Source organism: Dipodomys spectabilis, unplaced genomic scaffold (assembly GCF_019054845.1).
Source record: "Dipodomys spectabilis isolate Male_0828 unplaced genomic scaffold, ASM1905484v1 ptg000002l, whole genome shotgun sequence".
Lineage (NCBI taxonomy): Eukaryota > Metazoa > Chordata > Mammalia > Rodentia > Heteromyidae > Dipodomys > Dipodomys spectabilis.
In genome coordinates this window covers 20,608,141-20,620,383 of record NW_024870679.1, presented here as the reverse complement: position 1 = coordinate 20,620,383, position 12,243 = coordinate 20,608,141, and the positions used below count along the sequence as shown (strand labels likewise).

The 12,243-nt window shown below is 38.6% G+C and overlaps 1 protein-coding gene across 1 annotated transcript in view; it reads right to left on the bottom strand.

Moving 5' to 3' along the window:
* Ddah1 (dimethylarginine dimethylaminohydrolase 1) overlaps positions 1 to 12,243 on the bottom strand; it is a 155,982-nt gene that overhangs the window by 38,175 nt on the left and 105,564 nt on the right. The window contains exon 2 of the mRNA XM_042676994.1: positions 1,310 to 1,409. Within this exon, the coding sequence (XP_042532928.1) occupies positions 1,310 to 1,409 (100 nt within the window). The remainder of the gene's footprint in view (positions 1 to 1,309; positions 1,410 to 12,243) is intronic.

The following is a 12,243-nucleotide window of genomic DNA, read 5'->3' as shown; positions in this document are numbered from 1 at the left end:
CATCTAGCTTTCCACAAAAGCCTATTTTCTAAGAGAAACAGGCTGTTGTTCTGGGCTGTCAAAAAGAATAAAAGTGCCATCAATGGGAGACACAAAGAATATTCTAAGGAGAACTTACTGGGCAGATTTAAAGAATGCCTGAGTATGCTTGGGCGCAACCAGAGTGAAGAATGCAGCGTAGGCTTCCTTGACTCCTTGTTCTATGTTCTGAGTGCTCAATGCATATACAGACCAACCCCAGAGGCAAGGCCAATGTGCTCACACTCTACCCCATGCAATTCCCACAATCCATGTTTAGAATGATGCCCCATGGGGGTGGGGAGCACAATGGCCTCATCAACAAGCACTTAGAACTAAACCAGGAGACACTAAACTCACACAGAATAAACACTCCTCTTTTTCTTCCACCAGGAACATTCACTATATTAAAATGTAAGTAATAGTTTTTTTTTTTACATCAGAACAAAAATTGGTTATGCTTTGAGTATATACATTAGACTCTATGAATTTATATCAGCTAAATATTAGACTTCCAAAAACCTTCCTGGTTTCAATAGGCTATGTGGGGCTTCTTCCCAAATCCTGTTTATAGTACATTGGTGGAACAAGTACTTATTCTCTGCTATTTAGCGGGTAAACACTGCTCACTACAAAAATAATTACTATTGATTATCTTGCTCTTCATTTTAACCAAAATGAATCAAGGGAACCAGATTTTACATAATAATCATATGATCATAGTCAGAAAGATTAAATGACACAATTACTGTTTTTTTTAGTAGCCATCTTATACTGATTGTAAAAACTGATTCTGCTAAGATCAATAATAAGATACGCAACTTGTATTTTAAATTCTGCTATTATATATCTGGCATTAAGCCAAGTCAATTTGCATAGAAATTTATTTGAATTCATCTTGCCATCTGGAGGGAAAAGTATTTGTAAATGATGCTAATCTTGAATTAAGAATCCTTTAAATACAAACCAGAGATAGTCAAACAGTGGAAAACTATGTAACTCATAAACTCAATTATAAAAGAGCATACTACAGATGGATATTCTTGTAAATTATGCATACAAAATACTGAAAGGAAATGTACCCAAATATTAAAGTGATTATCTTTGAATGGAAGGTTACTCTATTATTTTTACTTATTGTGTGTTCTGCACTTGTAAAATATTTTTCAAATTGCCTTCATTTAGCATATATTACTTTGGTAATTAACAGAAAGCCCCCCAACTATAATGAAATAATGGAGCGTGAGTCAGGTATTAGAAGTATTTGGGATAGAAAAAAGGTCAACTTTACCTGTAAATAAGACATCTCCACCATCTAAAGTTGCATTTTCATCTTTCATCTCTACTATATTGAGCTGAAGCTTTTCTAATGCTTCTTTCATCATGTCCACCTGTTGAGAACAAAATGATTCTGGTTAGCAAGCTATCATCCCCTAGTTAGAAAATCTTCTGACCACTAAATCTCAGTCCCATGTGTGCACACATACACATATATGCAAACACACATATACAGGGGTTAACACACACACACACACACACACACACACACACACACACACACACACCACCCTCATTCTTAGGAATACATGGATGCATATATTATACAGTATGGCTAATCGTGATTTTTTACTTTTGTGACACTGTTTTGAACTCATGACTTTGCTCCTGCTCAGCTGGCTTGCTGTGCTGGCACTTTACTACTTGTTCCATAGCTCCAACCAGGCTTTTTTTGCTGGTTATTTTGGAGATATAATCTAGTGGACTTTTCTGCCCAGGCTGGCCTTGAACCCATGAGTCTCTCAATCACAGCTTCCTAAGTAGTTAGGATGGCAGGAATGAGGCACCAGTATCTGGTTTGGTCATGATTATTTTCAAGAGAAGAAATGTTCTGTTAGGAACGGCCTACGTTCTCTTCTAGTCTAAGCTTGAGTTCATAGTACATTTTGTTGTTGTTGAATTCTTGCTAACTAGTGAGGATTAGCTAGAGGCTGACGAGGTAGGACAATGTCGGAGGCTGATCAGTCGAGGAAGATGGGAGAGCCTGTCACCTAGTCGGAAGATTGTCCTTGACAGAAAGTACAAGATTTACTTTTACATCCGTCAGAATGACACAAAGAGAAAACAACAGTGGAAAGAATATTAATAACTCGTAACTTAAAATGTTAACTTATAGGATAGTTGATGTTTTGTATTCAAATATTTCTTAAAATGCCAAAACATCTAAGACTTCTCTGTAACTCTAAACTGTTACTGAAGTCGATCCTCAAATAACATGATTTCCTGTCATTTACAGTTGAGTTCCCTAGGGGTGATTAACAAATTCTGTAATTGCAATGAAATCAAAGAATATTGGAAAGGAAAAGGGATTTTAGGATTCTGGATGGGCCTAAAATATGAAGATATTTTGTGCTAAATTAGAGAACACTTCTAGTGAGGCTTACTTCAGAAATAACTTATTTTATTTTTGACAAAGGGTCTTGCTATGTAACCCAGGCTGGCCTCAAACTTGAGAGCCTCCTGTTTCAACCTCCTAAGTGCTAGGATGACAGCCATGTGCCATCATGCCCTTTAAAGCTTACATTTGTGTGGGCTGTGTGTGTGTGTGTGTGTGTGTGTGTGTGTGTGTGTGTGTGTGTGTGTGTGTTGGTCCTGGGCTTGAACTCATGGCCTGGGTGCTGTACCTGAGTGTTTTTTTTTAAATTGAATATAAGTGCATGCATATACTCACACATACATTTTTAACTGTATTTTTTGTTTTTATTTTTACTTTTGTTGGTCATGGGGCTTGAACTCTGGGCCTGGGTACTGTCCCTCAGCTCTTCATCTCAAGGCAAGCGCTCTACCACTTGAGCCACAGCACCACTTCCTACTGTATTTTTTTGTCTTTTGTTTTTTGTATTGGGGAATCAAATCCAGAACATTGCATTTGGTAGGCAAATGCTTTGCCACTGAGTGACATCCCAGCCCTACCTGAGCGTTTTTGCTCAAGGCTAGTGCTCTACCACTTGAGCCACAGCTTCACTCCCAGATTTTTTTTCTTTTTCTTTTTTTTTTTAATTATGAAAATACCACACAGAGGAGTTACAATTACATGGGCAAGATAATGAGTACATTTCTTATCAAGCATTGTTGCCTCCTCCTTTGTTTCCCCTTCCCATCCCTTCCCATATCCCGCGCCTCTCCCACTCATATCCCTCCCCTCCCCCTCCAAAGTTGTAAAGTTCATTTTTCGACATAACGACTTGTACATCTCATTGTTACAATGGGTCCACCTGTATCCCTATTTAAACCATTTGTTTTTTTCCTTCCCCTCCACAAATCATACCAACATCAAATACAGTGAAAGCAGGGGTTATATCGTGGGGGAGGGATATACAAAGCAACAAATAAATCATCTTATAAATATGTTAGAAACAATCACATGAAAGTAAAAAACATTTGAATACTTATCTTGGGGTTCATTTCACCTAACATCAACATATCTGACCTTTTCTGCTTGTCTCAGACATAAACTAGTTATTACAAATAAGGGAAACCATGGGGCCTATGGTTCTTTGGGCCTGGCTTACTTCACTTAATAGAATTTTTTCCGAGTCTTTCCATTTCCTAACAAATGGGGCAATGTCATTTTTTCTGATAGAGGCATAGAATTCCATTGTGTATATATACCACATTTTCTTGATCCATTCATTTACTGAGGGGCATCTGGGTTGGTTCCATATCTTAGATAAGATTTTTTTTTTTTTGGTGGTTAATTGGAGATAAATGTCTCATGGACTTTCCTTCCCAGGCTGGCTTCGAACAGCTACCCTCAGATATCAGCCCCCCAAATAGCTAAGATTACAAGTGTAAGCTAACAGCACTTATCTTAGAGCTTACAATTTAAGTCTTTGCAGAAGTTCAGTAGAAACAATTTAAATATTTGTGAAACTTCATATGGTAAAGACCTGTGTTTGAGAAGCCATGAACAGGACTAAGAGAAAAATAAAGAGATCACATCACAAGGGGCAAAGCAGATATTCCTACCAAGTAACAGCAGGCCGAGTACACTGGGCAAATTGTCATGGAAGAGGCATCAATAAAGCAAATCACTTCTAAAGTAATAAAAATATGGAAATACTTTGACAACAAGGCTGACATTCATGCACTCAAAGCCATTAAAGAGGATACAGAATAAAATAAATATACCCTCTCATCCTTGTCCTGGAACTCATGTTAAAATTCCACAAACCAGAATGACTCAGAACAATAAAAATTATTTCCATGGACAAAATGGTCTTGATGTTGTACTAAATAGATCCAGTGACCTCTTTTAATAGCAGAATAGGTTTTCCTATGTAACAGGAAGTGGAATCGTTGCTATAGCATAGCAAAGGATCAAAACAACATTTAACATGACTTGGGTTCCTGTGAACCCAGGAAAATATACAAGTGATTGATCCAGGGAACTCTGCTTCTATGCCCGTGGAAAATTCAGAGCTAAGAGCAAAACATGAGAACAGTCATCTTTTGCTTCTATTGCTAATACTGCTGTTTCTATTACAAAGAAACATCACAAAGATTATGAGGGATTCAGCAGCAACATAGATTTTGGTCTGAAAACTTCATTTGTAACTATGGAACATCTCAACTCTGAACTTTATTCAACCCTTGAATTAAAGAACAGAAAGAGGGAGGCTGCTATATACCAGTTTCAGAAACAGTATTTTTTTTAAAGTCCTGTGTCTTTCAAAATTAAAGTTTTAGTGGATGAAATGTTTGTGGCTTCTTAAAAGTTAAAACAGCTGCACTGACATGAAAACACTGGCTTTTGTGCAAGGCATTTTTTTTCTTCTATATTCAGTCACATCTATATAAACAAGTCATCAAGATAGGTCCATACCACAAATGTGCACCATATTGTATTACTTTCAGGGTTAAGTATATTGACAAGACCTAAAAAAATTTAAATGTCAAGTAAACAATTTTGAGAAGCACAAGACCATTTGGCACCAAATTGGCAAGGCTAACCCAGGGAGATTTCTGGAGAACAAAGGAGAGGCTGGACCCCAGCCTGTCCATTGAGAACCACATGCACTTGGCCCAGAGGCTCCAGCAAAGCACTGAATCTAGCTGCAAACAGGCCCAGAATCACTCTGACATCTGGGCCCAAAGCCAGCCATCTATTCAGACTGTTAGAACATTAAATATAACCATAGTAGTGGGAACTTTTGCAGGAAAAGATCCAAACCATGAGCCTTCAAGAAACTGTTCACTTTGCGGTTACACAGACATGGCTAATGTTGACTTAATTAACTTTCAAGAGAAAAAAAAAAAAAAAGACCAAACAACATCCCCACCTTTCAGAGAGACTCTAACCCTACAGAGGGGAACTTTTTATTACTCAGAGGAGCAGTTAGAATAAACAGTATTAATTCCAAAGGCTGAGTTGAATGGGTCACTTTAACCCGTAAAACTAGGAAGGGTAGATAAGAGAAACAACTAGGTTTTTCTTTGTGGTTGTTGTTCTCAATGTACTACATGATTTCTTTTTGCTTTTGTGTTTTTCCCCCTATGGTTTATTCTCTGTTGTCGCAGTACTCGATTTTGGTACCCTAGATATTGTATATGTTTATCTGAACTATGGAAGGGAAGGGAAACAAAGGACAAAGTGGGAATCCATGCAACAGCAATACTCACAATATGTTGGAAAGGATCTTTACAACTTGGGGGGATGGGTATTGAGGAGAGGGAGGGAAAGAGGGGAAAAAATGAGAAAGGGGGTAAAACAAGTTAGACAAAAAAAGTAATCATTACCTTACTTATGTAACTGTAACCCCCTCTGTACATCATCTTGACAATAAAATTTAAAAAATAAAGAGAAACAATCTTAGAGATGTATGAGTTTTCATATTTTTCTTTTTAATTTCTTCTTTTTCTTTTCTTTCTTTCTTTTCTTTCTTTTTTTGGCTGTTATTAGAGCTTGAACTCTTGTATGGTTTTTCACTCAAGGCTGGTACCCTACCACTTAAGTCATACCTCCACTTCCGGCTTTTTAATAGTTAACTGGAGATAGAGTCTCACAGACTTTCCTGCCAGGATTGGCTTTGAATAAGAATCCTTAGATCTTAGTCTCCTCAGTAGCTAGGATTATAGGTGTGATCCACCAGCACTAGACCTTTCTTCCTTCCGTTTTCACAGAACATGCACTTTGATCTCAGTTTTTAAAATGTGATATTCCTATTTAGTTTTGCTTCATTTTTTTTCTCCTACTCTTTAGCACAGATTTCTATCCTGGTCATAGTGGCTTCAGACAACCTCTCCTTTCACTTATCCAATGCATATTTCTTTCTTTTCAAGAACTGGAATAGTGTTAATGTAATTATCTTTCCCTTTTTCCTCCTCTCTTTTCTTCCTTGCTTTCTTTCCCTTCCCTTCTTTTTTTTTTTCTTCAGACTTTCCGTAACTTTTATTGCCTTAACATTTTCTTTTTTTTTTCTTTTTGTTTTTATTGTGAAAATACTGTACAGAGGGGTTACAATTACATGGGCAAGATAATAAGTACATTCCTTATCAAGTAGCCTCCTCCTTTGTTTCTCCTTCCCATCCCTTCCCATCCTCCTCCCCCTGTCCCCCCACCCAATCCTCCCCGTTCTACCTCCCCCCACCAAAGTTGTATAGTTCGTTTTCGACATAATGACTTGTACATCTCATTGTTGCAATAGGTCCACCTGTATCCCTATTTAAACAATTTGTTTTTCCCTTCCCCTCCACAAATTATACCGACATCAAATACAGTGAAAGCAGGGGTTATACTGTGGGGGAGGGACATACAAAGTAACAAAGAAATACTCTTATAAATGTGTTGGAAACAATGGCATGAAAGAAAAAAAACATTTGAATACATATCTTAGGGTTCTTTTCCCTAACATCACCTTATCTGACCTTTTCTGCTTGACTCAGACATATACTAGTTATTGCAAATAAGGGAAACCATGGGACCTATGTTTCTTTGGGCCTGGTTTACTTCACTTAATATAATTTTTTCCAAGTCTTTCCATTTCCTAACAAAGGGGGCAGCGTCATTTTTTCTGATGGAGGCACAGAATTCCATTGTGTATATCCCCTTCCCTTCTTATGCTCCCTCCCTCCCTTTTTCTTTTTCTTTTTGAGTTCTAGTAGTAAAAAATATAGTTATTGGAATTATACATTCAGCATTGACTATACTAGGAAAGTCTGGGAAATGGCCTTGGGTTGTTGAGTTTTTGAGCCTGTTTATCTTCAAAGTGTGTGTTTAACCTGGTGTGGTGCCATATACTTGTAATCCCAACTACTGAGGAGGCAGACAGGAAGAGGATAAGTTAGGGAAATCATATCTCAAAAACAAAATACAAATAAACAACAGGGCTGGGGGTGTGGCTCAACCCAGGAGGTCTGGGTTCAACCTCCAGTACCACAGAAAATAAATAAAATAAAACGATGGGCTGGGAAGGTGGCTTAGTGGTAGAGTGCTTGCCTAGCATGCATGAAACCCTGGGTTCGACTTGTCAGTACCACTTAAACAGAAAAAGCCAGAAGTGGCGCTGTGGCTCAAGTGGTAAAGTGTAAGCCTCGAGCAAAAGAAGCTCAGGGACAGTACCCAGGGCCTGAGTTCAAGCCCCGGGACTGGCAAAAATAAAATAAAATATAATGAACTAAAATAAAAGAAAGTGAGTGTTCATCCTAATAGTTCTAGCATACATGTAAAGTTCTTAAAAGATAGAACTGTGAATGGATAAAAATTATTAAATGATACTTCCATTATTTTAGTGAAATACCAGCTGGTGTGTGCACAGCAATAGATACTTTGTTATGAAAGTGACCCACCAGAAAAAAAAAAAAAACCTGTTGCTTTTTCTTTCACTTGGACAAGTTTCTAGTGTCCCATCTGTTTTCCAGCAACTAAAACTGCCATCGTTTCTGCACACCCAAAGTTAGAGCATTACACTGTGGATAGATTCAGATTTGAATTGTTTGAATTTTATTTCCTTGTGGCTCCTGGAAGCCATCAAGATGAGGTACACTTCTTGTGTAATCTCTGTTTTGAGCAGTACCACGTAGCCAGTGGGCTTGTCTGATAAGAGATCTCATAGGTTCCAAAACAGTATCAGCTAAGATAATAGAACATGAGTGGGTTATAAAAACATCACTACTCCAAAGGACCCCATCGGCCTAAACAATTTCTTCTCAAAGACCAACACCTAATCTCTGTTTGTTTATTTTGTTTTGATTTTGACAGTACTACTAAGGTTTAAACACAGAAGAACATCATGTTTGCTAGGTGGGCACTCTACTGCTGAGCCATGCCTCCAGCTACTTTTTTGGTCTTGCCTCCTGCCTGAGTGTGTGTCTGGACCATAATATATCTAGTTAGGCTTTTGGTCATTGCTAGAGTGACAGGGGCACACCACTGCATCCAGCTTCCTTTTATTGAGATATAATGGTGTGTGCTTTTCTGTCCAGGCTAGCCTGGACAGATTCTTCGAATCTTAGCTTCCCAGGCAATTTGGGATGACAAAGGCACACCACTGAATCTGGCTAGAGATTGAGATGGATCCCTTAAACTTTTTGGTTTGAGCTGGTATTGAACTGCATTCCTCCCATTCTCAGCTTCCCAAATAGCTGGGATTATAGGCGTGAGCCACCAGTGCCACTCAAGTCTCTCTTCTTACTTTTCTTGTTCATTTTTTTTTTTTTGGGTCGGTCGTGGGGCCTGAACTCTGGGCTTGGGCACTGTTCCTCAGCTCTTCAGCTCAAGGCTAGTGCTCTACCATTTGAGCCACAGCACCTGTTCGGGCTTGCCCCTCTTGTTCATTTTTTCCCTTCTTTTTTAGCTCTCATTTGTTCCCTCATTTTCCTTTCATATTAGCATCATCGTCCTGTCTTTTCACCCCTCCTGGGACCTTCTCTAGCAATTTGAATACTGGATCCATGACTTAACCTCTTTGAATGTGTTTCCTGACCTGTTAATGTGGTAAGGCTGTCTCTCTAACGTTGGGTGAGTAATAATATATGGAAAGCACCTAGCTTAGTGAATGGCACAATGTGCTCAAAATCAATAGTTGATGGTATTATTATTTTTCCCTAAATTAACTTTCTTTGTGGTTGGAATTCTGGCGACATTTCAAAAAGAAGAAAAAGAAAAGATATAAACACAACCCTTTTAGCAGTAAATAACACACCTTTTAAACTCAATTCTCCTCTTCTTGCAAAATCTCCTTTAAGTCTAAATACAAAAGAAGCCCCTCTCCAAACTTTCTGTAATATGAGACAAAAGAAATCAAATATAAAACTTTATGCAGTTTTTCCAGGAAGCTATGTTCATAACACTTAATAGTATGGTAATTAATTTAATAGTCTTTCGAGGCAATATTTACCAGCTGACCCTGTCCAAAGATCATTTTTGCTGTGTTTTTTCAAGGATGCTCATTTATGTCTCCTGTTTTTACTCTGAGGCTGAAGGACAGCTCTGTGTTGCAGTTCCAAAGGAATATGCTCTACCCACCAAGCCACTTTCCTGAGCTGCTTCTGCTAGGTTGGCTGCTATGTGTCATGACTTCAGATAAGGCCCTCTGGAGCTGGCCCATCTTTGCCTGGCTTGTTACAATCACCCACAGTAATTCCACGCACTGAATGCTCTACAGTCACCTTTACACAACTTGCCATAGTTCAGATCTGGAATGCTCCCCAAAGGCCCACTGTTAAAGCCTGGTCCCCAACTTGTGGTACTATTTGAACGTGGTGAAACCCTTGAAGAGGTGGAGCCTAAGTGAGAGGTTTTCTGGTCACAGAGGGTGTGTTCTTGAAAATAACATGGGGCCTTGCCCTTTCTTTCCTATCCCAGTCACGGAGTGAGAGGTTTGCTCTGCCACATACTTGTACTATGATATGCAATGAACACTGTGAGCCAAAGCAAACCTTTCCTCTTTATAAGTTGATTATCATAGGGATTTGTTACAGTAATGGAAAGCTGACAAACATGCCAGTTTTCAAAGCCCCTATTTTCCAAGTGCCTTTGATGACTCTTCACATTAGGAGCTTTTAAAATGATATTGCCATCCTATCCATTTGAACAGAAGCAATATGGCTCAGTTGGCAGCTAACTGGTTTCTTTTCCCCACTTGTTGCTGATTTTGCTGTGCCTTTCACTGTTAAGTGTGTCAGGCGGGTGATGCTGAGGAATGATGAGAGGCTGATGTAATGCCACCAGCACGTCAAAATACAGCTGGCTTGGGACTTGCTGATGCATCAAAGCCACACTATGTCATTCCTGGTCACATTCAAAAGGCCACATTTCATTCCTTTACACCACTTTAATCTTCTTTGATTGTCAGCACATCTGTGGCCACTTGGACTAGTACACTGGGTAACTTTTACGTCAGTGCTTACGGACAGTATCATGCTTTCCTATAGATTATGTCATCAACAAGGCAGCTTCATAAACATTTAATGAATGGCAACTTAACAGGAACTAAAGAGAAATGAAAATCCACAGCCCTTGCCTTGGGAATGTTAACAGTTTACTGGGGCAGATACAATTTTGACAATAGCATAGAATCTTTATTGTAATACAGTAACTCCAAAAGATGTGGAGAGTCAGCATTAGGATTTGTTGTTTACTAATGAGGCTAAGGATGGCTGATTGCTGTTCTGAGTTAAGCTTCCTGAGCTCATCCTCCTGTTCACTGTGGGATTGTGATTCTGCTGAGATCTAATCACCAGTGCAGCCCCTATCAGAACTGGAGCTCATTGCCTTCCACTTTTCAATTTTGAACATTTCAGTCCGGTAAGTACTATAAGGCCCTATGCTAAGAGAGATAGACTTTATAGTCTTTTCATATTAGAGATAAATAAAATTTCCAGCCAACTGTAGTGGCTGATGCCTGTGATCTCAGCTATTCAAGAGACAGAGAGGGGAAGCTTGTGATTGAAGGTCAGCCAAGGAAAAAAATTGGGGGACCTCTCTCAACCAACAAGCTGGGAGTGATGGCAATGTGATTCCAGCTTTGCAAGTGGCTGTAAATAGGGAGGTCTGAGGCCAGCCCTGGGCTAGAACATGAGACTCTATCTGAAAAAATGAGTAAAAAAAGAAAAAAAAGAGAAAAAATGGATGCATGGCTGGTGGCCCCTCTAGCAAGTCTAAGGCCCTGAATTCAAACTCCAGTATAATAAAAGAGAGAGAGACAGAGAGAGAAAGAGAGACAGAGAATATGTCTGTATATTAGGGCCTTAGGATGCTAAGCTATACCGTGATTACGAACACTAAGTAATACAAAAAGAATGTACAAACCACACCAGGAATGTTTACCAAGGAAGGACGGCATATTAACTACCACCCTTCAATTTTGGGATCCCTTAATTTGTTCAATGGTTTATTTCTTAACTTTTCCACATGTGCTGATTAAATTACTAAAACTAACCAAAATTACCAATAAAAGAAGGATCAAAGAGAAGCTTAATACACTAAACAATTCAATCTTAATTCTTAAATAAAAACATATGGGAATACTCTTCTATATTCCAAGTTCAAGACAATGTTCTTAGGAATGATAATAGCAAACATTTATATAGTTTTCCTACATGCCAGGCACCCTACTAAGAACTCATATGCAATTTCTATAACCTTCAAAATCTGATTAGAAAAATATAAGCACTAGTTTACTAGTGAGGAAACAGGCAAGGTAAGTAACTCAATTTCATAGCAAGAAAGCATTAGATTTTGAGATTAAAATTTTGAAGCCAAGTATAGTGGCACAAGCTTATAATCACAGCACTCATGAGGCTGAGGAAGGAAGAATATGAGTTCAAAGTCAGCCTGAAAGAGTTTCAGGCTAGCCTGGGATATGTAGTGAGACTTTGAATCAAAAAAATCGAACCACCTGGGTACCAATGATTCACACCTGTAATCCTTGCTACTCAGGAGGCTGAGATCTAAGAATCACAGTTTGAAGCCAGCCTGGAAAGAAAAGTCTCCATGAAACTCTTTTCTCTAATTAATCACTCAAAAACTAGAAGTGGAGCTATAGCTCAAAGTGGTAGAGTTCTAGACTAGAGCAAAAGAGCTCACAGATGGCACTCTGGCATTGACTTCAAGCCCTGTGACTGACCAAAAAAAAATTAAACCATATCAAACCAAACAAACAAATATCAACAACTATTCTTGGAAGTTTGTGTTATTCTTTCCTATACAAAGGAGTATGGAGTTCT